Raw genomic sequence first — 22,785 nt, 5'->3', positions numbered from 1 at the left:
CGGGCTCTTGTTTTCTCAACCCTTCCTGGCCCGGCCCCGTGGAACAGCGTGCCCGCCAGTGCACTTGGGCAGGCACCGCAATGCCACCGTCTACACCTTGGGAAGACAGAGAAGCTGGGGGCGCGGCACCCCCCCCCCCAGGATCCATGGACTTCTCCAACATGGCCGGGAGCCCCTTTGTGATGTCACATGGCCAGCAGAGGGGGTGGTGACTCGCGCAGCCGGTTGCTGCCCTACGGAGACTCTAGAACTCTGCGGACGGCATATATTGGGCACGCCGCCCGGGCCGAGGGCATTCCCACACGAGGACCGCGGGCGGATCCTGGGGCGCGCACCCCCAAGGAGACTAGCTCGATGGCTGGCTCGGGCGCCAAGGAGGCGCGCGACGGGCAGCGGGCCTTGGCCGCGGCCGCGGGGCTGGCGGCGGCGGTCCCCTCGCAAGCATACCCCGAGCCAGAAGGGGACCCGGGGCGGGCGTCGGGGCAGGACGGCCACCCAGATCGGGGACCGGATCCGGGGCCCCAAGGTGCGCCCCAGCCCCAGGACCCGAACCCAGGCGCCGCCGGCCTGGGGGAGGACGTTCTGGGGCTCCCCTTCCCCAGGAAGCTCTGGATGATGGTGGAGGACAGCAGCCTGGCGTCCGTGCAGTGGAACGACGCCGGAGACGCCGTGGTCATCGACGAGGGCTTCTTCCAGACAGAGGTGCTTCAGCGGAGCGGCCCGGACAGAATCTTCGAGACGGACAGCTTGAAGACCTTCATCCGGCAGCTGCACCTGCACGGATTCAGCAAAATCCGCTCGCTGAGGGACAAGGGCCTGATGGTAACGCAGCGGCGCCCGGCCCCGGGTTCGGTCCCCCGCGCGTCCGGGGAGCGCAGGAGGGGCCGGGGGCGGGCGGGGGCGGACAGGGCTCGCGGCGAAAGGGGCCCTTTCTCCCCAGATCTACAGCAACAGCCGCTTCCTGAGAGGCAGGCCCGAGCTCCTGGACAGCTTCGAGAGCGCCGGCCCCGCGGGAAGGATGGCTCACCGGGGGCTCCGCGGGCCGCGCCCAAGAGGAGGAAGATTTCGCAGGTGGCCACGAGACGCTCCCCGAGACTCCTTCAGCTCAACGCCAACAAAGAGGCCTGGAAGAAGACCCAGGAGGCCCCAGCTGCCCAGGGGCCCGGGGGCGCCCCGTCAACGCTCTTCTCTGGCGCCTGGCCCACGAGCGGCGTGGCGGGGAGCCCCGGGGGAGGTGGCTGCCCCGGAGAGCCAGGCGGCCCCCGCGGGGAGGGCACGTCCGGGAATGTCCTGTTTGCGTCCCGGGTGCCTGCTGGCCAGGAGGGTGCGGGGGAACTGCCCAGCAGCCCCCCGGCTCGCGCCAGCTACGCCTCGGTGCTGACCCTGTACAACACCTGCTGTTCCATCCTGCTGGCTGCGCTGTCAGCCATGGCCCCCGACGAGGACCCCGACGGGGAAGATGAGCAGGAGGGCCCCTCGGATTACAAGTGCACGCTCTGCGAGCAGTTCAAGGACAACCCGCACCCCTGATCTCCCGGCCACCGCTGACCGGTACAGGCGGCCGCTCAGTAACGGTGCAGCTTTTCAGTTTTAATAAAGAAATGCAAGTCTGAGGGAGGAAATAAAGAAATTCAGCAGGACCGCGAGTCTGTGCCTTTCTCAGCTCGTACGACACACGCCCCAGGCCGGGATGGCCGGGAGGCGGCGCCCGGCCCAACACACCTGCCGGCCCCTCTGTCCTTTGCTGGAGCGGTGGTGGCGCGTGCCCCGGGCCCAGGGTCTGGCCGGGGAGGAGGGAGGCCAGCCCAGGAGGTCGGGCCCCGAGCTGTGGCTGCTGACTGAACAGAGCAGCCTGGCTCCTGAGCTGGGGGGGGCGGGGGCTCCACATTCACAGATGCTCAAGCGGCAGCATCTGCCGGGGGGGGGGGGGGGGTGGAGCGGACAGGATACCAGGAACTTGCCACCCCGCGGTGTCCAGAACCCCGAGCCCCAGACCCAGGGGCTGGCGAGCAGGCCGGCCTCCAAGTGGCGTCTCCCTTCTGCGTGGGAGGCAGGCCCACTGCGCCTGCCCGGAAGACGGCAACATCTGGGGCAAAGCCCTACCAGCAACATCTGGGGGAAAGCCCATCGTGCTCAGAGGCGGCACCAGGAGAAACCGGGCTCCGGAAGGACCTCAGGGATGTACTGAGGGGCCTGCCCGCGGACGGGAAGCTGCTGTGTGACCCACTGAACACTCAGGCTTCGGGAAGCAGGGCACACCGACGACAGCGGCGTCAGGAGGACGGAGGGGGGCTCTGGCTCCAAGCTGACGTCCTGTCCATCAGGAAGGAGGCCATGCAGGCCGTCCCTCAGGCCCTGGCTCAGCGGCGCTGCCAGTCTCTCCGCCAGGTCCTCTGCCGCCGCTCGGAGGTCCTGGGAGTTCTCCCAGACGCCTCTGTCGGTACCACCCGGAGACGGGGACCAGAGTTGCTGGCCACACCCGGACGAGGACTGGTCCTGCCTCTTCCTAAAGGCCCCAGGCCGGGAAGCTCAGGCAACGACGCAGGAAGGTGCTCACCCGGGGGCCCGCTCCCCAGTCCCCTGCCCTGCTCCCCGTGCAGGGCTGGGCTCGTGACCAGCACTCGGGGCGCTCTCTGCAGCCGGGAGACGGTTCAGAACGACGGCGGGTGGCTGGGTCTCTGTCGCTTGATGGAGACAGCTTGACAGCTGAGTCTCTGTCGCTTCCTCTCAGGAGCCCTCTCCTCAGGCCTCCCACCCCGGCGGCCAGCAGGGACCAGGTGCTCGGGGATGTCCACCTGGAAGACGCCCTTCCCGCCGGGCCTCGGGATGGGCTCCAGCAACCAACGGGGGTTGGAAAGCGCCGTCAGGTACTTCTGCCCCAGGCCGCTCAGGACGGCCTGACTCTCCAGCTCCCGCAGCTCAGGGGGAGCCAAGTTTTCTGGGCACAGCCAAGTCTCCCCGACATCGACGAGCCCTGCACACGAAAACAGAGGCGCACACATGTTTGTCCCGCCCAGAAAACCAAGCCCCCCAACCAGGGGCTGCAAAGTCACCACACTGGGGACCCAGAGGCGGCCAGCAGAGGGACACGGGGTGATGGTGGTCCCTGTCAGTGAGCCTTTCCCAGGGGATGGGGCGTGTGCGAGGCCGGGCTGGTGGCGAGACAGAAGAGCAGAGGGTCTTGTCCTCCACGACCCACCCTGGGCCCGGGCGGGTGCAAGTCAGGCCAGGTGAGGGCAGCAGGCACAGGCGGAGGTCCCCACCACCGGGAGCCGTCCTGTCCCCCAGCACTTCCCAGGTGACAGAACTGACAGAGACCTCCTCCACCAAGGCCCCGGGGGGCTTCCCAGGACCCGCGGGCAGGAGGGCGGGCAGACAAGGTGAAGCCAGCCAGGTGGCTGAGTCTGAGGCCACCCTAGCCCACCCCGCGCCGTGCCTGTGCTCCCTCACGGCCTGTGGCACACACACGCACACGGTGGAGCCCACATGTATGCACAGATGCAGCGGGAACGGTCCCCGCCTCTCAGATCACAAGGGGGACCTGAGGCCCAACAAGGAAATGTTTGCAGGGGTGGGAACCTTGGCCTCCACCCTCACCCTCAGGGCCCCTGGCTACTCCTTGGAAGCTGCTCTCAAGGAAGCCCCGCCCCGCCCGCGCCAAAGACCAGGGGCCACCAAACTCCCGAGCAGGGCCCTGGGGTCGCCCTGCAGGGGTGGGCAGGGCTGGGCAGAGGGCCACTTGCCAGCTATGACTCCGCGGCCAAACTTGTCTCCTTCCCGAAGCAAGTCCTGCACCTGAGCGGGGGTCATCCCCAGCCTCTCCAGCAGCAGCTCCCTCCAGGCAGCGTCTGCCCAGTCCCTGCGGGCAATGTGGATGGCGATGGTACCGTTCTCATGGCCGCTCAGCAGGGGACGCCAGCGCGTCTCCAGGGTCTTGACCCCATTGAGGACGAAGCCCGCGTAGGGCTGCCGGAAGGACAGGCAGTGGAACTTCATCCCCGCGGCTCCGGGGGGCCTCACGTGGCCTAGGGAAACAGCAACAGGGTCCCCAACGCGCCCCTGTCGGTGGCCCCCAGCTCGCGGCCGGGGGACCTGACAGGCCCTGTGCCGGACACCCCGCTGGCCTGGGCAGTGGAGGGAGCCACACTGGCCGCTCCGCTGTCACCAGGCTGTCAGGGGGCAAGCGCCGTGGACGGGGCTGGCCGCAGGGCTGACTCTGTCCTCTGTAGGAATCTGGGGGCGCTCGCCAGGGGGTGCGGCAGCTGGAGAAGGGCGCGGGCGGCACAGCCTGGGGTTCGTGGGACCACAGAGGCCACGAGCCCCAGGCCCGCGGAGGAGGGAGCCCCGGCTGTCCCGCCCAGTCTGCGGGCACAACAGGGACATCCTGGGCTCGGCTTCCTCCCAGGCCCCATGTCAGCTCCCTGAGGCGCCACCAAGAAGGCTCGGAGGGTCCCAGGTCTCCCAGGCGGGACCCGGGGCTGCGGAGCACCCGTCCTCGGGGTCCGTCTGCCGACTGGCCCTGGGACCCCCCTTGACCTCCAGGGCCCCTGTGGTGCCCGCGCCCCCCAGCCCTCGCCCAGCGCCACTCTCCACCGTCCGCAGGCAGCCGGGCCCGACCCCAGGCTGGAGAGGGGAGAGGAGCAGGACGCTGGCTCCGGGATCACCTCCCGCCTCCCCGGGCGGGCGCGGGGCGGCGCTGAGCCTGCGCAGCGGCGGCCGCAGACAGGCCCGTCCCCAGGCTGCGGTGCCCCCGTCTGCGGCCGGCGCGGCCACTCCTGCCGGCCCCAGCGAGGAGCCCAGAGGTGGGCGTGGGGACGGCGCCCCCGGCCGGCCGAGGCGTGTGTGCCCTGGCGCCGCCGCCCCGGGACGCGGGCGGGCAGAGGTCCAGGCTCCGGCCACCTCACCACGGCGGCGGCCGCGCGGCCCGGACGGACGGACGGACGGAGGGACGGACGGACGGACGCCCCTACCTGGCGCGGCGCGGGCGGGGCGTACCCCCACCGTGCCGGCTGGGCGGCTGCGCGGGCAGGCGCCCGGCGGCTACGCAGCCACGTGATGACGTCACCCCGCACGCGGCGCCCCGGGAGAAGCGACTGGGTTGCCCTGGCAGAGGCTGAGGGGCAACGACCCTGACGGGGTGGGGCGAGGGTGCCACGGCCCGGCCAGGAGCGGGACCCGAAGGAGGAGCCGGGCAGCCGGCGGGGCCGGGAGGGCGGGGCGAGCGTGGGCGGAGCTTCGGCGAGGAGGCGGGGCTGTGAGGCGGTCGGGGGCGGGGCTGGGCGCTCTGGGGCGGGGCGGGGCGCCCGCTGGGGGCGTGGCCAGGGGCATCTAGGAGCTGCTCGGCGCGGGCTGGGGCAGGAGCGCCAGAGGCTCAGAGGAGCTGGGGCCGGGCTCGGGGCAGCTTCTGAGCTGGCTGGGGGCGGGGCTGTGGCGGAGCCTGGGTTCAGTTTTGGGAGGGGCGGTAAAGCAGGAAGGGGTTACCCGACCTCCAGGCTGGGAGTGCAGCTGGGGGGTGCCTTGCTCCCTAGTGGCCGGGCCTGGGCGCTCTGGGTCTCCCTGGGGCGCCCGGGCGGCGGCTGCTGCGTCAGAGGGTGGAGACCTGTCTGAGGAGTCCGTGGTGCCCAGGCCCTCTCCCTGTGTCTGGTCCTTGTTTCTCTCCCCGCTGGGCTTCTGATGTGGGTGCGACAGGCCCGCCCTGCTTGAGCTCTCAGGGTGTTTCTGCTTTAGCCACCCCGGGAAATCCTGCCTGTGACCCTGGTCCACTGCCTCAGTGAGGCTACTTGTCAGTCACCGAGGACAGTCGGGTCCCCTTGGTTTTCACTTTGTTAATCAGCCTGCATTCGCCCCACCCTGCCCTGCAGGTCATCTAGGCAAGGCAGTGACTCCCCTTCCCTTCCCAGTGCCCTGTGGGGTCATTTCCACAAGGCTCGCCCAGCAGCTCTCACCCCCGGCCTGAGAGGGCTGCCCGCCCACCAGCCCCGTTCTGGCACAGGGGCTGGGGCCCGGGCCCGGGAATACCTGCCACCCTGGCCCTCGGGAAGGCCCTGGTTCCCAACGGGGTAGCCAGGCCCAGCGCTGCCCAGGCCCATCTACCGCCTGCTCCTGACGCCCCGAAGCCACCGCAGCTTGGGTCCTCTGGGAAGCAAACTGGAGGGGGGGCTTGGCGCGTGGGGGCCAAGGGGGAGAAGTGCCCTAAGGGAGCGGTCAGGAAGCAAGCAGAGCCGGGTCCAGGAGCATCATCAGGCCTGGCCGGTCCCGTCAGGGGCGCCAGGCCTGTCAGAGGCCCCTGGAGGGCACGCGCACCTCACAGTCCTCAGGGCCGGCAGTTCATCTTCTGGAGGAGCTGGAAACCGCGGGGCTGAACCGTGGCATAGGAGGTAAGGTCCAGGTGGGCAGCAAGGGACGCTGAAGGGCCAAGGGGCTGGGCGGCTTTAGGGCCAGGGGTCCTGTGAGGCGGGTCTGAACGTAAAAAGGGTCTCCTCAGGCGGCAGTGGGAGGAGCGAGGCCTGACAGGGCCAGACCCATTCAGGGAACCCAGAGAAGGGCTGAGGCGGGAGCAGGTGCCTGTGCGCAGCGAGGAGGCTGACAGAGGAGGCTGGGAGAGGAGGCTGGAAGTGTAGGCTGGGAGTTGAGGCTGGCAGAGGAGGCTGGGAGTGGAGACTGGCAGAGGCTGGCAGAGGAGGCTGGAAGTGGAGGCTGGGAGCGGAGGCTGGCAGAGGAGGTTGGTGGAGGCTGTGCCCAGCAGGGCAGAGGCAGGGGCTGCCCCAGGAGTGGGCTGGGCAGGGGTTGTGGCCGCCCAGACCTGCCCTGGAGTTTCAGGAGGCCGATTTTACAGGCAAACTCTTGCTTCTCTTCCTGAGAAGCGCGCATTGCCTCCTGGGTTTGGTTGGTCCTTTCCTGGCTGTCCTGCACCGCGGGCCTTTTGCTGGAGGCCGCCTGGTTCTCCAGGCTGGTGCTGAGGGTCCCCCTCCTGGGCCTTGAGAAGGGCGCCTGGATGGAGGATGGCAGCTCGGGTCTTGTGGGGAGTCGGGATAGTGGCCCTGGGGAGAGTCAGCTGACTCCGTCCCGACCCCTGGAGGAAGTGGCTTTGCAGGTGGGCTCCCTGGTGGCCAAGCCCAGGGAGCGTCCAGGGACAGGAGGGGTGTGGCAGTGACTCCCGCCCACGCCCGTGGACAAGCTGCCCTGAAGGAGGCCGGCAGGTGGGGAAGACCAGGAGATGGGAGGACTAGGAAGGGCGGGCTTGGCATGTGGCACCCGCTGGGCAGATGCTGGAGCTGAGGGGCCGCTCTGTGTCTGCGGCGTGTACCGGCGCCATCTGCTGGCCACTCGTGCAGCTTCCCCTTTAATTCGGGGTGGTGGGCATCAGGGGCCTGATCAGGGGGTACCTTCCAAGGCAGAAAGCTGCAAGCAGCGTGGGGGCGCATGAAAAGAGGTGCTAGGCCTAATAGGCCCATACCCTGCAAAGTCCCTCTTCTCTCTCTCCTTGCCCTGACCCTTCCTGCCTTCTTGGTCTTTCAAGCCTCCCGAGGCAAAGGGCTGGCAGATGGGTGGGGATGCATAGTGAAGCCAACCCAGGTCCTGATGCTCCTGCTCGTCAAGAGGGAACCTGTTAACATGCGCAGTTGGTGTCTTCCTCCTGCAGGGCCCCTGTGGGGCGTCCTGGCACTGGCCCGGGAGCCTGTCATTTGCATGCAGCAGGCCCTGAGGGTGGAAGCAACCCCTTCTCTGAGTGGACGGATTCCAGGGAGCTGGCAGGCTGGGCCGGGGCATAGGGCACACAATGGGGCTGGCGAGCAGTGACTGCGAGCTTGTGGGATGAGCACCCAGAGCCTGGGTGAGGAGGCTGGGGGCCCTGGGGTTCCCGTCAGCTCTTCTCTGTGTGCCCTTGGCATTGACTGGCTCGGTGTGTCTGTCTCCTCTCTTGTAAGCTGGGGGTACAAGTGCCACTGGCATCACAGGGCTGTTGCAGAGCACGTCCTTGCTCAGCGGCCTCCTTCTGGTGGGGCTCAGCTCTGTGCTTCTGCATTTGCAGGTCGGAGAATGTTCTAGCAATGCTGACTCTGAAGAATCTTCTTGATTTCCAATCTTTGTAAATTTCAGTTTTCTATCAATACTCAGGGAATGAGATGTGATCATGGTAAAACCTCTTCTGTTCTTTGGAGGATCTCTCTCGTGCCATGTAAAAATGCAGTGGTTTATCTAGAATCATGGTTCTTTGTGGCCATTGAGCCATTAGTCTGTCTGGAGGTTCATATGTAAACCACATCAAAAGCAGCATGCCTCCTGAAGGCAAGGTCTGCTCCCCACACCCCTCCCCAAATTTTCTTGGCCCCTTCCTCATAGAGGTCCAGAAAGCTCACCACAGAACACAGTTTGAAAACCAGTGAATTCAAGCAATGTTTCTCAATCTGGAATGTGCTTCCAGGTCCCTCAGTGATCTTGTCAGGTGCATCCTCTGGTCCTTGATTTCTGGGGAGCCACCGAGACTCTGCCTTTATCACCAGCTCCTGGTGGTGGTGAGGTGGCTGCTCCGTGGCTGGTGAGGGAAAAGCACGAGTCTGATCACCGACTACCAGTCACCTTTCACAGCCCTTGATTTTGTCTTTATTTGCAGATACTCTGATTCTACATAAATTGAAATTTTGTGTCGAAAGAATTTTTACTGAGGGCAAAGTCTTGATGTGGAAACTAACTTTCTGGAACATGAAAGAGTCAACAAGTATTTGTTTCCCTCCCAACTCTGAGTGTATGAAGCATCTGTAAACTATTTTGTAAAGAGCGCGATGTGCCCTAAGGAGCTGTTGAGTTATCTACGCAATTAGGAAGAGCTGCACTTTGGTGTGGGGACAGTGTGGATCCTACGGAGTCCTCACTACGTGAGTTCATGGGCAGTTTTTCAAGGGAGCTTCTGGCAGAAACACGTGATCTGCTTTCAGACGCTGGCCAAGGCCTGTCTCCATGTTCTGAGTCTCCGTGAGGGTTTAGAATGGTGGATAGCTCTAGGTGCTTCTGGCATCATGTGCTTTCTTGATAACTTTAGCCACGTGGCACCTAGGAAGAAGCCGTCATGTAAATGACCTCCAGCCTTGTGGCCAGTGCTGAGTCAGGTGCCCCAGGTTCAGTGCTCATAGAGCACCCTCCCTTCTGCATTCCTTGCTGGGACTCCCGTGTGCCTCCAGAAGACCAGCCGAGACAAGGAAACCAGTAGCTGGAGTGGTCAGTATGGTTTTTATTTGTTTGCTTGCGTTCATTTATTTTTTAAAAAAAAGTTGTAATATTACTTTATGACATTCAAGTTTCAGATTTATAAATTTCTTGATATAGATATAGATATATAGATATATAGAATGCTAGATATAGATATATAGAATGCTGAGTCAACAGTCAGCATTATAAGTCCACATCTGTATGTGCTACGTCATGTTTACCACTGCACGTCTCGCTTCTACCCTTCACCACCCCACTGTCCGCTCCCCCTGTGTCGTGTCCCAGCTCAGGTCGTCTTTCCACGCCTAGGCCACAGCCCTGTCCTTGTTCCTGGCCACTTTGCACTATTTGGCACTCGTCTCGGTGTCCTTACTGGCTTCTGCTGTGCATCTCCTCCTGTCTGCCCTATTAACTGGATCCCCAACCTTTTATCAGTGTTTGGTTTCTCTTCTGGAATTCTCTAAACCAGACACAGATGCACAGTGAAACTAATGAAGTTTAAGATTAAGATTCAAGGTCACTGGCTCACACAGGCCGGTGGAAGGAGCCCCAGCATTATGGCTTTTGCTAGTCGTATAATTTGTAAACTCTACAGAAGATATCTTGGTTGGTTCGGGACACCCGTCTCGCCGCTCTGCTCTCTCCATCACTCTTGCTCTGGGTTGTGGCGGCAGTGCAGCGGTCACGGGCTTTTGGCACTCTGGCTAAGGGGACGTTAAACTGGGGTGCCTTTAGTTTGCATTTGGAGAGATGTATTTTAGGGGCTGCCAACAATTCCGTGCATGGTCAGTTCCTTGCCAGCTTCCCTGTTTTTGCACTCACTTCCGGGAGTGCACACGCTTCCTGTGCCAAGGCACTGGTATACGGACAAGAGGCGTGAGGCTGGAGGGGCCATTGTGCTGTTGCGGTGTCCTCTGGCACTCCATGCCGGAAGTGGAGGACAACTCAGGTTCACAATTTAAGGAGCCGGAAGCTAGTCTGCAGGACCGTCTTCTGGGCATGCATCAGGTATGCAAACTAGACAAGCAGGCGAGGAGAGAGCAGCAGGAAGTCTGCACAGGGATTCTTCCAGGCCCCGCCTGTCTCCTCCTAGTCACCACCCGTGTGTCCTGGCTGAGTTGCTGTCATCCCTCATAGCTGAGAGCCCAGCTCTGTGCTGCCCGCGCTGATTCCCGGGACCCTCGGGCTGTAACAGACAAGAAGAGTAGGAATAACACATTACAGCAGTGCGCCAGGCACTTCGTGAATTGAAAGTGGCTTTACTGATTGCGGTATTTTTTTCGGAATTTGAGCTATGTAACGTTTGGCTGCTTCTTCAAATGTGTGTTCTGTTGTACTTTGCATTTTTAATACGTATTTACTTTGGCTCCCAATTTTGTGTTCTTATCCTCAAGGAGGGTCCCAAGTGTTATAAGCCACAAAACCCAGGTCTGCCTCTGACTTGGTTCCAAGACTTCCTACCCTCTTGTTGAATTTGTTATTGTCACCCTATATTTCACAGGCGAGGAAACTAGAACCCAAGGAGGGAAATCCGACATAGGTGGCCAGGTTGGGATCCAGGCCTTCCACCGCCCAATTTAATGTTCTTTGCCCCCTGTTTCATAGGTGTTGTGATGATTTGTAGGTGATTATTCTGGCGCATTGGACATATGCTGGGTGATACTTAGAAAACTGAAGTTCTAATTCCTTCTTTCAGTAGATGGGTAACCTTGGATAAGTCCTTTCCCTTCTGGGGCACATTTCCCCTTTTATAAAACAAAGGGCTCAACTCCATGCTCTTTAGAGGCCCTCGCTCTCTAATGTTCCCTGACTTTGTCATTCTAGAAATGTTGGAGTCACACAGCCCTAGTTGAGTTGAGGATGTGTATCATCTCGGGTGTGAGTTGCTTCCATCCTTCTGTCCAATTAGGAACAAAGGTTTTCAGGTACAGTTCTCAGACCTCCCCCTTGGAATCAGAGAATCTTGGATCAGCAAACCTAAATTTTAAGAAGAAAAGGAACTGAAATTATCTATCTATCTGTCTATGCAAATATATGGATAGATATTCTGTTTTAAAAACTTGTAAAATGGAAGTATAATTTGCAAACAGGAAAAAATGCACAAATATTAACAGAACATATTAATGAATCAGCTCTTATAAGAAGTAGAATATTGTTTGAAGGCCTTTGTGATCCCCTCCGAGTCTCTACTTCTGCCCAAGGTAAGCACTGTTTTCACTTGTAACATCTTTAACCACTTTGCATAAGTGGAATCCTACATTATGTTCTCTTATTATGCCTGGGTTTGTAGACTTATGTTTGTGAGATTCATCCATGTTCTCAGGGGAACATGATTTCCTTTGTTTTTGTTGCCTTCCGCGTCCCATGCTATGCCTATACCCTGATTGATTTGTCATCCCGCTGCATGTGGGTACTGGCTTGCCTTCCAGGTTTTTGCTACTACAAAGAAAGCTGCTATGAACACCCTTGTGTTTGCTCTTTAGTAAATACGTGTTTTAGTTGCATGTATGTCAGAGGTGGAATTGATGACTTACAGGATGTGCTTGTTTAATTTTAGCAGATATTGCCAAATAATTTTCCAAAGTGGTTGTAACGCACACCCTCAGTGTGTGAGTTCTAGTCTCATCCTTCACAGCACCAACTGTCACTTATGTGGGCGTGTAGGGGGATCTTACTTGGGGGTGTTAGTTTATTTATTTACCAGAGAGCAAGCATCTGTGGTATACAGTTTCGTGATTCAGCTAATGCACAGAGCTGTATACCCAGCGCAGCAAGACAGGGGAGAATCTGCTCACCCTCCAGCCTGCCTGCCCCCTTCCTCAAGCCCGGCACTCTGATCTGATCTCCTTCCCTATACTTTCACCTTGTCCAGATTGTCAAGCAAATGGAATCAGTATGTTATGCAGTCTTTTGGATCTGGCTTCTTTTACCAAAACACCTTCGAGATTCTTCCTTGTGCTGGCTGTGTGTTAGTAGTTCCCTCCTCTTCATTGCTGAGTGGGGTCCATTTGTGTGGTTGTACTGTCTTTGCTTATTAATTCCGCAGTTGTAGGGCATTTGGTGGTTTCCAGTTTTGTCTGTTGTCAATAAAGTTGTTATAAATGTTTGAATACAAGTTTTTGTGTGAACATGGGCTTTCATTTCTTTGGAGTAAATATCCAGGAGTGGGATTGCTGGGTTATGAGAACCTGCCAAACTTCCTTGTTCTTTCATTTATTTTTGCTTCACATACCCCATTTTATTCCTCTTTTAGCCCTTAAAATTTAATTCTCTTGGTTTTGTGTCGTGCATTCCATACTTTTTTTCTTATACTTGAGAAAGATCCCTATTTCTCTCCCCCTCCCCAATATCCTTGTGCCCCTTTGGACCATTTCTCCGTCCTGACTCCCTGTTGACCTCAGAAGCCTCACTTCATTTCTTAGTGTCTGCTGGTGTTTATATGTATTTTGCTTTGGCAGATCATAAGCTGAGCAAACATCCAGTATTTGTCCTTATCACTCGGACTGGCTTCACTACACATCGCTTCCTCCAACTCCTTCCATGTTGCTGTCACTGCTAGCACTTCCTCTTTCCTCATGAACCTGCCAGAATTTGCCGAGTGGCTCTCCCATTTTGCAACCCCACCAGCCTTTTAGTAGCGGTTCAGACCCCACATCCTTGCCAGCCTGTGCTACTGCGACTTGCTTTTTGTTTTGTTCTGTCTTTAGGCCCTGGGGTGGGGGGCAGTACCTCAGTGTCGCTTTAACTGGTATTTCTGTGAGTCTTTCTGGTATTTCTAACTGGTATTTCTGTCTAACTGGTATTTCTGTGAGTATTTCTGTGAGTGAGTCATGATTTCGAGCCTCTTCCCATATGTTGATTTGCCATTCATATAACTGCTTTGGTGAGTTTTCTCACCAAAAGATGCAAAAGTTTGCATCTTTTGCCCATTTAAAACTTGGGGTGTTTGTTTTTATTGATATTTAAAACAATCTTTTTATTTTGAAATGATTGTATCAGTAGATTCAGAAGAAGTCGCAAAGAAATCTACAGGCGGTTCCAGTGCGCTTCTCTCAGCTTCCCTGAATGTTTATCCCTTCACACATTTTGGTAGTTTCAAGATTTGGGCTATTATGAATTAAACTGCTGTGCCATTCACGTAGAGGTTTCTGTACTAACGCAAGTTTTCATTTCTCTGGGATAAATGCCCAAGAAAGCAATCGCTATGTCGCACGGTAAGTCCATGTTTGGTTTTGAAGAAATTGTCTGTTTTTCAGAATGGCCATAGTATTTTATGTCTCAAACATGAATGTGTTAAGTATCTATTTTCTTGGCATCCTCGCTAGCATTTGGTGTTGTCACAAATTTTTGTTTTAGTCACTTTGATAGACTTGTGGGAGTATCTCACTGTGGTTTGAACCTGCATTTCCTTGACAGTTAATGAAGTTCGCTATCTTTTCATGTGCTTATTTACATTTGTGAATCCTTAGGTTAAATAGCTCCTCATCTCTTTTGCCCCTATTCTAATGGGATTGTTTGGAGTTTTTTTGTTGTCGGACTTTTTTAAATGTTCAGTTTTCAGAGTTCTTTATTTTAGGACATGTCTTTCATGGGATATAAAATGTACAAAAAGTTCTCCCAGTCTATAATATTTCTTTTGATCTCCCTACAGTCTTTCAGAGAGCAAAAGATTTTCAATTTGATGAGGTTCCACTTGCTAATTTTTGCTTTCATGGGTCATGCTTTAGATTGATGGCACATCTTCATGTGGATCTATTTCTGTCTAATCTATTGTCCTTTCTGAAAGCACCCAGTAGGGCTCACAGAGACAGATCCTGCAAAAGGGACAGACTGTCCTGGTTTCTGACCCTCAGAGCCTTCACGCCGCCCTGTGAGTCTAACATGTTACCTCACCAATTCGTCATATTTATAGCTGAATCATGTTTCTTCTTACAGGTTATTGGTAACCCTATCTCAAATAAGTGAGTGCTCACATGTCCTCTCCTGCAAAGACTGCGTCTCCTCAGATTTGGGGCCAATTTGTTGCTCTGTAACCTCAGCTCTCCGATAAGATTAGAAAACAGTTCATGAATTTGAAATTGTTTTCTTTGTGTGTTTGTGTTAACTACGGAGATGATTTTTTCCAGCTTAGTGCATTCCAGAGCGGAAGCTCTCTGTTGGCTGACCATCTTTTAGGTTTCCTCAAGTCCATACCGCTCAGATCTTTAGACGCTGATAATTACTCACATGCTTCTTTCTTGAGACCGTTGTTCTCAAACATTCTGCTGTGCTTTGCTGTGAATACACGTTGATGCTTTTGGAGTACTCTTATTTTTAAGCATTTCAGAGACTCCCATTTATTCCTTCTGCTGCTTCTTAGTAGATGCTGATGCTGCAGTGTCTGGTGGCTGTTTATGGATTGTCTCCACCCAGTCACCTTCTGGGTTTCACTGGGATATCCTGTCACCTAGTTTTGTGGTAAATGTTATCTATGTGCTTTCATTTTACTAGTCTGGGTGGTTTACATGGGTGATTTAGAGCAATTCAAGAAGTGAGGCCACTGCTACCACTTTCTCCCTAAACGCTTGCTTTCCTTTTTTAAAAGGTATTTTTGCTACGTATAAAATTGTAGTTTGACAGTCATCTTCTTAGTTGTTTGACTAATGCAGTTTAAGAACTCGTAAATACCCTGAGGGAAAAACCAGAAAAATTTTGGCCTCAGTTCCTTTCATTCTTCTCACCAGAATTCTGGGTCTTCATGTCTCTAATTGTTTCCTGTCTTCAAGAGACCACCCAAAGTTATTCAGGTGTCTCTCCACTTAGTAGAAGATCTCAGTCCAGGCCCTTACTTATAGTCCCTCCCACTTGTCTCAATCAACAAACATCCTGAGGAAAAGAATGGCTGTAGAGTGTCACCACCTTTTTCTCCCAAAGTTTGGGTTGCCTCATCATTGCTCTAGTGCCTTTAAACACATGTTTTAAAGTGTTTATCTCACTTTCCTAGTTATTCTAAGTGGAAGTATTAGTCTGCTACAAGCTACTCCATCCTATTCATAATCAAAAGTCCTACACATTAAATATTTGCAAACTAAATATCTTCTTCATGAACTGCAGAAATTGATGAAGGGAGACACTTAGGAGATTCCTTTTCAGAGATATTCATCACTGCTCCCCAGGAAGAAACACTCTCAAAGAGGAACAAAATTGGCTGAGACTGAGGAAGATTTAGATTATTACATCCTCTCCCTCATCTTTGTTTTAGTGTAGAAAAGGTGAGGAATTATCTAGGCTAGAACCAGATTAATTGGACTAGAAAGCTTGTTTTTCATTGACAAAAGCAAAGAGATTTCAGTCCTAACTTCTGCACTTTTAGGGTGTGAATGAACAAGGCAGTGCCTCTCTCTGGTCATTATAAATCCCATAATAGTGCTGCTACTCAAAATTGTTTCTTTTTAGTGTGCAATTATTCTAGTAAAACACAAATAATCATCTCCTTATATTTTAAAGACTCAGACATAGGTATGCACAACAGATCACAGGTGCAATGTGTCTCTTTAGAAATAGAGAGCTCTGTGTGAAGGACTTGACCAGGGAAGAGGAACTCCCTTGAGAGTGGAATTTACTCTGCTAATTATCACGCTTCCTGCCACAATGTCTTAGATATCCTTGACCGTATATATGCCACAGCTGTACGGAAAGTTTCTAGAGAAGATGGATTGTATCTTTTGCAAGGTCTTCATCCTGGAAGCCTTTCAGAAAGGGTGATAGGGTTGCAGAAAAACTGAAAACTATCTTCTGTTCATGGCCCCTGTACTGTCATGAAAGGAATGTTTGGGTCTTAGTTCTACTCTTTACCAGCTTTTCACACAGCATGGGCCACTGACTCGCCTCTCATGCCTAAATTTCCTCATCTCTAAAATCATCCTTAACATCAATTTCAAAAGACTGTTGCACCGGTCTACTGCAATAATAGGGGAGAAAATCATTTATAAATTTCAAAGTGCAATAAATGAGTCAGGGACTGGTGTCATCATTGTTTCACCCCTCACCCCCTTAGTGCTCCTGGGGTGCCAAGGGCTGGAAGAGGTTTACTTCTACATTTCATCCAATGCAGTAAAATTCTTTTCAGTGTCCCAGACAGATATCTTTTCGCTTCTGCCTGCAGAGCTCTTTCAGAGATTGGAGATAGTTTTTAACCTTCCTTTGTCAGCACATATGCTGACGAGACATCTCCCAGATCCTGGAAAGGGAGCATTTTGTTTACTTCCCAGCCTCTCCTCCCGGTGCTTCATTTCTAATCTCTCTGCAGAAAGAAACACTTCGCCAGAGAACCAAGCAGAGATTGAGAAGAGTTGTCTTCTCAAAGTCCTGAATTCTCATCCTTCCCTCAGAAGGAACGCCTCTGCTCACAGAAGTTAAAGCCCGAAGGCCTTCCTTCCCAAGGGCAAATCTGTTTGGATGTTGGACACACACCTCCCCAAGCATGTGGTCTCTGAGTGTAAGTTCAGTAGCATGTACGTCTGTCTGCAACCTGAAAGAACTTTATATGTTTGTGTTATTGACAAATGTGATACTGCCTCATTGCTTTGGTAACATTTAGCATTTTATTATCATATGGGGATTTTGGAATTTGGTTAAATTGTTTTGTCTGGATTATATATGACTCCGTCATCCTGGGGAAAACTAAACTCTCTACAATGTACTCTCATCATATCCAGACTGAAAGACTTCAGAGAGAGCAGAGCAACATTATCTTGTTCTGCAGGTGGAAACAACAAAACATGCAGTAGGCAAGTATATTTCCCAGGACAGTGAATCTCAATTCTGATTTTGAGACATTTCACAGTGTCTCGTAGAGTTTCAAAATGCCTCAAATTCAGTTTAATTGACTTTAATTATTTATACTATTTAGGGCGTTGGAGCAGGTGAATTATGCAAAAATAATAATAATAAAAAAAACAAATAGAAGCAATGAAATTTCAAAACTCCAAACGTCTTTGGGCAGCAGTGGACAAGTCAGTACTGGAACAAGGACCAGTGTAACCCAGGGCAGGTGCTGAGAGACATCAGCTGAGCATTTGTCTTCCATGGATCTGTATTTCCAAAGGCAGCGTTACATGTGATGGCCCCTTTGAAGAGACGTCTCTTCTGGAAGGACTGTTTACAGCAGTTGGGAGTCACGCACATGACAGTAAAGCATAGACTCATGATGGAGAATTAGGTCAAATATGCTTGGTGAGGTAGTTTGGAGCCATATTTTTGAGGACCTTGAACAATATGCTGAGGTGTTTTAACTATATTCAGTAGGTACATTGAACGTATTGACGGTTTTTTAAATGGGTGAAATATTGTGTTGTAATATTTGCTTTCTGTCCTCAGTCCCTGAAATCACTTCCCAGCCAGAAGGGTGAAGCGGGGGTCAGGTTATCCATCACAAGCGCCTTTCCACCCCAGCGGAGCTGATGTTCACAAAGGTGACTTTTGAAAGGCAGAGAAGGGGTGGGGGCTGGTTGCCAGGGAAACCGACCAAGAATAGGGAGATGGGCTTTGAATCCCACCCACCCTAATTTCCAGGCAGGGGAGAGGGGCTGGAGGTTGAATCAATCACCAACGGCCAATGAGTATGTCAGTCATGGCTGTGGCATGAAGCCTCCATAAGCCCCCTGAGGAGTTGGGTTTGGAGAGTTTCCAGGTTGGGGACCAGAACACGGTCCTGTTTCACCATGCTGGGCCCCACCTCCAGGTATCAGATGCTCCTTTGCTTGGGATCTTGTCCTGTGTATCTCTTCATCTGGCTGTTGGTTTGTATCCTTCAGTATCATCTATGATAGATCCGTCACCTAGTGAGTGAATGGGTTTCCTGAGTTCTGTGAGCCTTTCTAGCAAATTCATCTAACCCAAGGAGGGGATTGTGGTTGGAAATGGGTCCACGAACACTTCCACAGGGGTTGGAATGTGACTAGAATATGTAGGTTTGGCCAAATTGGGAAAAATGAAGACGGTTCAGTCAGAAACTTGCCACCGTCAGGGTGAAAGGCCTATGGAGGTGCTCCAGCGTCGTCGTGTGCTCTGGTTCTCTAGTGTTTAGAAGTGGGTGAGGTGTTACATTTTGAATTCCACAGACTTTCTAGTTAGGCTGCTAAGATTTCTCCTGGCTCAACTTAAAAGAAAAAATAGATCCTTTGCCTGTCTTTCAAAGGTACTTGTTGAGAACGGGCTTCTCAAGCTGTGTGGAGCACTCTCGCACCAGAGGTCTGCGTGTTCTAGGAAGCTCCCAGTGTAGACCCACCGCCTCCTATTGATTGCGTAGAAAGAGAGGCCATCACTTCACACAGAACAAGTCTGAGGTGTTTAACCCACACGTGCTTCAGACTTGTTATGTGTGAGTTGAGCAGTGAGGCCTCATTCCATTCAGATTTAGAGGAAGTGAAGGGATTTCCCTGTGCTCAGCTTGACAGCCACTGTTTGGCTTGTATTTGATGGGGGAAATACAAGGGCTATGCAGTTTCGATCTGCAAATTTTTCTGCACGTAAAAGTTTTTTTCTGTGAACGCCAGTCAAACTAAGGACACCAGCAAATATTTAAAAGATTAGTTTGTTTTAATGGAAAGGAGTTATTTTTCCATATCTTCCATTATATGAGATTTTAGCAAAGGGGATTTCTCCCTTCATATCCTTTTTAAATCAAGTTTTATTGATTTGTCAGTTGTTTAGATAATTGTATGACTTGGGGGGTACAGCTTCACCCCTGCACATGTGCACCTGCCTCAGTCGCCCTCCACCAGAGCTCTGGTGCTGGTGTCTGACCATATTTCCTCCCAGCCCCTCCTGGGATACGCTGATGGTAGACAAATTCCATCATCCCGCCCCCAGCTAAGTGAAATAACGCTGAAAAGCAGTAGACTAATTGTAAAGTTGGGGAGCATCCATAGGAACCTGAGTGGATACCCTGAACCTCATGCCGCACCTCTAGAGATGGGATGTGCTCCTCCTGTCTGAAGGAAGGAGACCTAGGGCGTCGGGATAGGTTCACACACTGACCAGACAGGTCACCTGCTCCCTGCTTTCCACTTACTGTGATTTGTATATTTTCATTTCAAAGACATTTTGTTTAAACCATCTATTTCCCTTTTGACCTGCTTCCATCCCTGCCCATGCCGGCCCCATTCCACTAGGTGGCATTCTTACCCGTGAGAAGGCCACAGCCCTGCACACTGCTGAAGTGGCCAAGCGGTGGTGGTGGTGGTGGTGGTGGTGGTGGTGGTGGTGGTGATGGGAGGGGGGGGGCTGTGTCCTTTCCCTGTGAGGTGATCTGCGTCTGGGTAGGCGGTATCCTGGCCCTGACTCCAAGCTGCGCGCCGAGGTGCTGTCTCAGACTGCCTGCCTTTCCGAGTTTCGCAGATGTTAGCCAGACATCTGTCCTGTGCAGGTGCGAGCCCTCCAGGAGTCACAGCGCGGGGTGGGGCACGGGGCCTAAGAGCTGGTGTAGAGGGTCGTGGCGGTGGGGTGAATGCTTTGAAGGTCTGAGGGCTTAGAGGCCCATGATTCTGGGGCTGTTGGCCTAGGATGGGGGATCCCCAGCATGTGAGGGGCGAAAGCCTGGTGTGGTTGTGTTACTTCACTGGGAGCACCCTCTGTCCAGCCCCAGAGACTAGAAATGCTGCCTTCCTGACTGGGCGGTCCCACGGCCTCAGAAATAGATCAATGTGTCCACCGCTCCAGACCAGCGAGTGGAAAAGATCTGTAGCTCTCTCATTTGGTTTTGTTATCTTATTGTTTATTTTTGGAAAATAAAATAATAGAAAATCACACCCGCCAGAGTAGCCATCGCCCATGTCCCTGACAACGGGAAATAACCATCCTCAAACATCTGATATATCGGTTTCCAGCCTTCTGTGTTCATACTTTAAAAACTTGCACGTACAGCGTATTAATACTTCGCCTCCTTTCTCATTTGCTTTAATCTATGTTCTTCCCCTGCACGCAGGAGCAATGCCTGGGCTCGGTCATGTGCTGTCCGCGTGCTCTGCCCAAACACCTCACAGTGTGATGCCAACAGAGCCGACTACCATGTTTTTCTACTTTTTCTCTGTCTTTGCTCCTTCAATGCAAACGTAATTTTTTTCTGGGGTTTAAAACGACATTGTAGAAAAAGTGTCAAATGCAGACAGATGAAAATAAACTAATCACCTATAGTCCCACCTCTTCGAGGGAACTGGTGTTGTTTATTGGGGTGCAGTTTCTTCCAGTCGTTTGTTACCTAGTTTTTAAAAAAATCAGCTTTGTGTTGTATTTCATATTTTGCAGTCTGCCCTTTTCCCTGCATTTTCATTGTATTTAAATATTCTTCTACTTCATGATTTTTAACAGTGGCCAGTATTCCCTCCTATAGCCCTAACGTGCTTTATAATCCCCACGGCTAGACATTTAGTTGGGCTACTCTTGTTGCTATTATAATGAGGTGTGTTCCTGTGCATAAATCTTGATGTGACTGTCTGATTATCAGGATACATTTCTTGAAATGAAATTCCTCGGGTGGGGAGTATGAGTAGGATCAGGCACTCTTGTATTCTTTCTCTAGTGAAGGAATATACGTCTATTATGTACCACGTAGAAAACACAGACGTACAAAAAGGAGAAGGTAAAAGTCACCCACATTCTCACCATTTACAGCCATTCAGTCTTTTCTTTATATTCCACATACTCTTTCATAAGCTTTTTACTTAATGTACTCTGAATATTCTTTTGAGTTCATTATTCTCCACCTTGAGTGGTTGCAGAGCATTCCATTGTATAAAAGTACCATGATTTAGTTGACCAACTCTGCCGTTGTGCATTTATTTCTTTTTTTTTTTTCCTACTGTAAATAATGCAGAGGTACATGTTCTGTGACTGGGTCAATGTAAAAATCTTTGGTTGCTTCCTTTGAATTAATTCCTCGGTGTGCAAATGTTGGTTCCACATGTATGCACAATTTTCAGGCTTTTGGTGGGTACTTTTGGTCAGAATTCTTGATATTTCTGAGGGGTTTTTTTTGTTAATTTGACTGTATAGAATTAGTATATCTTTAAATTTACATTTATTTGATTACTAGCGAAGCCGAACATGTTTCTTCTTTACTCGTACTTTGCCCAATTTTCTGTTCTGATGTTGATATTGTTCTTATTTTCTTAAGACCTTTAAAAATAAATTTAAGATATTCATTTTTTTGCACTCATGCAGACTTTGTCCTTTGAATAATCGTTATGAACTATATGTCTAGGTTTCCTAATATTAAATCGCTCTCCTGGAGTAATCCCTTCGCTTTCAGAGTAGTATTTTTGTTATGTCAGCTTTTCTACATTTTCTTTCTACATTTTATGTAGATTTTTTGCATCTATATTGGTAACGTATTTGGAAATAGTTTCTAGTTACGTTGGTTGTCAGCTTGCTTTCTCTGGGTGTATGTATGTGGACATCGGCTTTTGTGAACAGGGTAACTTTACTTTTGTAAAAGCAACGGGAATTATTGCTTTCTTTTCCTTTATCCTGGAAGCCACTTTTAGAGCATGGAAATTATCTTTTCCCTCTCAGTTGGAAAGAAGTTGCTCATAAAACTCGTTTGTCAGCGGAGGAAATGTTTTTAAGCAGCACAGGTTTTTCCCATGTTTTCTACTTCTTTGTGATTCCAGTTTGCTAGGTTTCCTAGAAATTCACTCCTTTGATAGTGATTTTCAAATTCATTAGCATTTTTCAAGGTTTACTGAGACATTTACAGTGCCTCCTAGTGTACTCACGGGGCTGTGCAACTAGCACCACAATCACCACAGTGAATGTGAGAACGTTTTCACTCCCCCGGAAGAAACTCATGGCCATTAGCAGTCATTCTCCATTCCCTCAAATGACCTGACTCTTTCTTGACCATCCTCTTCTGCAGCAATATATGCCTTATGCTTCAGTTCTCTTCATGGAGGCCCAAGTTTCAAACTATCACTCACGTACTTACAACTCCCAGATACGTATTTCTAGTCCTGACATTTCTTGAGAACTTCAGACACATCAACCCAGCCATCCTCAGACTTCTCAGACGCGGTGTGGCCAAAGTGAGTTCTTGCCATCCCAGCGGTGCCTCTCATGTTTCCAGGCGAAGTCGACAGTGTCCACCTGTGATGTGAAGACCAGAACTCCGGCCTCATTCCTCCTCTCTCCTCCCCCAAATCCAAATAGTCTACTCTGGCCTGAAATTCTCTTGAATCTGCTCTTTCACCCCTACTCTAGTCTTCGTTCAAGGTTTTGTTCTCTCTCGTTGAGAGTAATTCGCTGACCTTCAATCTTATCTTCCTGTCCCTCATCTCTCACAGTGCTCCCTCACTCCCCTTCCACAGGCCTCCAGCACCAAGTGATTTTCCAAGTTAGTCAGGCTGCTTCACTGCATAGAACAAGCAAAAACACGATCAACAATAACAAGAAAATAAAAACAGGAAACTGTTTAGAGTCTGCCTGGTGACGCCTCACTTTTGTAAAGGCTGCAGTTTCCGCTCCTCGGCCTGGTATGGAAGGGTGCTTCCTACCTGCCGTGTTAGTTTCATTTCTCGTTATTCCCCACCCCATCTTATCTCA

At 52.4% G+C, this 22,785-nt stretch overlaps 2 protein-coding genes and 1 pseudogene across 2 annotated transcripts; 2 read left to right on the top strand and 1 right to left on the bottom strand.

Moving 5' to 3' along the window:
• The first annotated feature begins 189 nt into the window (after nucleotides 1-189).
• On the top strand, nucleotides 190-1,637 carry LOC119246422 (heat shock transcription factor, X-linked member 3). Its single transcript, XM_037512785.2, is given in 3 exon segments — nucleotides 190-822; nucleotides 941-1,040; nucleotides 1,043-1,637. Coding segments are annotated over 3 exon segments (1,221 nt in total). The 3' UTR covers nucleotides 1,531-1,637.
• A 289-nt stretch (nucleotides 1,638-1,926) lies between these two features.
• Nucleotides 1,927-5,003, bottom strand: EOLA2 (endothelium and lymphocyte associated ASCH domain 2). Its single transcript, XM_037511837.2, has 3 exons — nucleotides 4,971-5,003; nucleotides 3,744-4,025; nucleotides 1,927-2,974 (listed from the first exon to the last, which is right to left on the bottom strand). The coding sequence occupies exons 2-3, from the start codon at nucleotides 3,994-3,996 to the stop codon at nucleotides 2,652-2,654; spliced, it is 576 nt and encodes a 191-aa protein (XP_037367734.1). The 5' UTR covers nucleotides 3,997-4,025; nucleotides 4,971-5,003; the 3' UTR covers nucleotides 1,927-2,651.
• Nucleotides 5,004-5,485: 482 nt separating this feature from the next.
• LOC119245835 (small nuclear ribonucleoprotein E-like) overlaps nucleotides 5,486-22,785 on the top strand; it is a 90,805-nt pseudogene continuing 73,505 nt past the window's right edge.

The sequence above is a fragment of the Talpa occidentalis genome, unplaced genomic scaffold, assembly GCF_014898055.3.
Source record: "Talpa occidentalis isolate TD23 unplaced genomic scaffold, MPIMG_talOcc4v2.1 talOcc4.15, whole genome shotgun sequence".
NCBI lineage: Eukaryota > Metazoa > Chordata > Mammalia > Eulipotyphla > Talpidae > Talpa > Talpa occidentalis.
The sequence above is the reverse complement of the archived record's forward strand: the minus strand, read 5'-3'. Positions and strand labels throughout refer to the sequence as shown.

Excerpts from the sequence above, each read along its gene's own strand:
- EOLA2 (XM_037511837.2), bottom strand. The coding sequence starts at position 3,996 with ATGAAGTTCCACTGCCTGTCCTTCCGGCAGCCCTACGCGGGCTTCGTC. Across the intron at positions 2,975-3,743 it reads TGGCCGCGGAGTCATAGCTG|GGCTCGTCGATGTCGGGGAG; the intron begins GCAAGTGGCCCT and ends TTTCGTGTGCAG.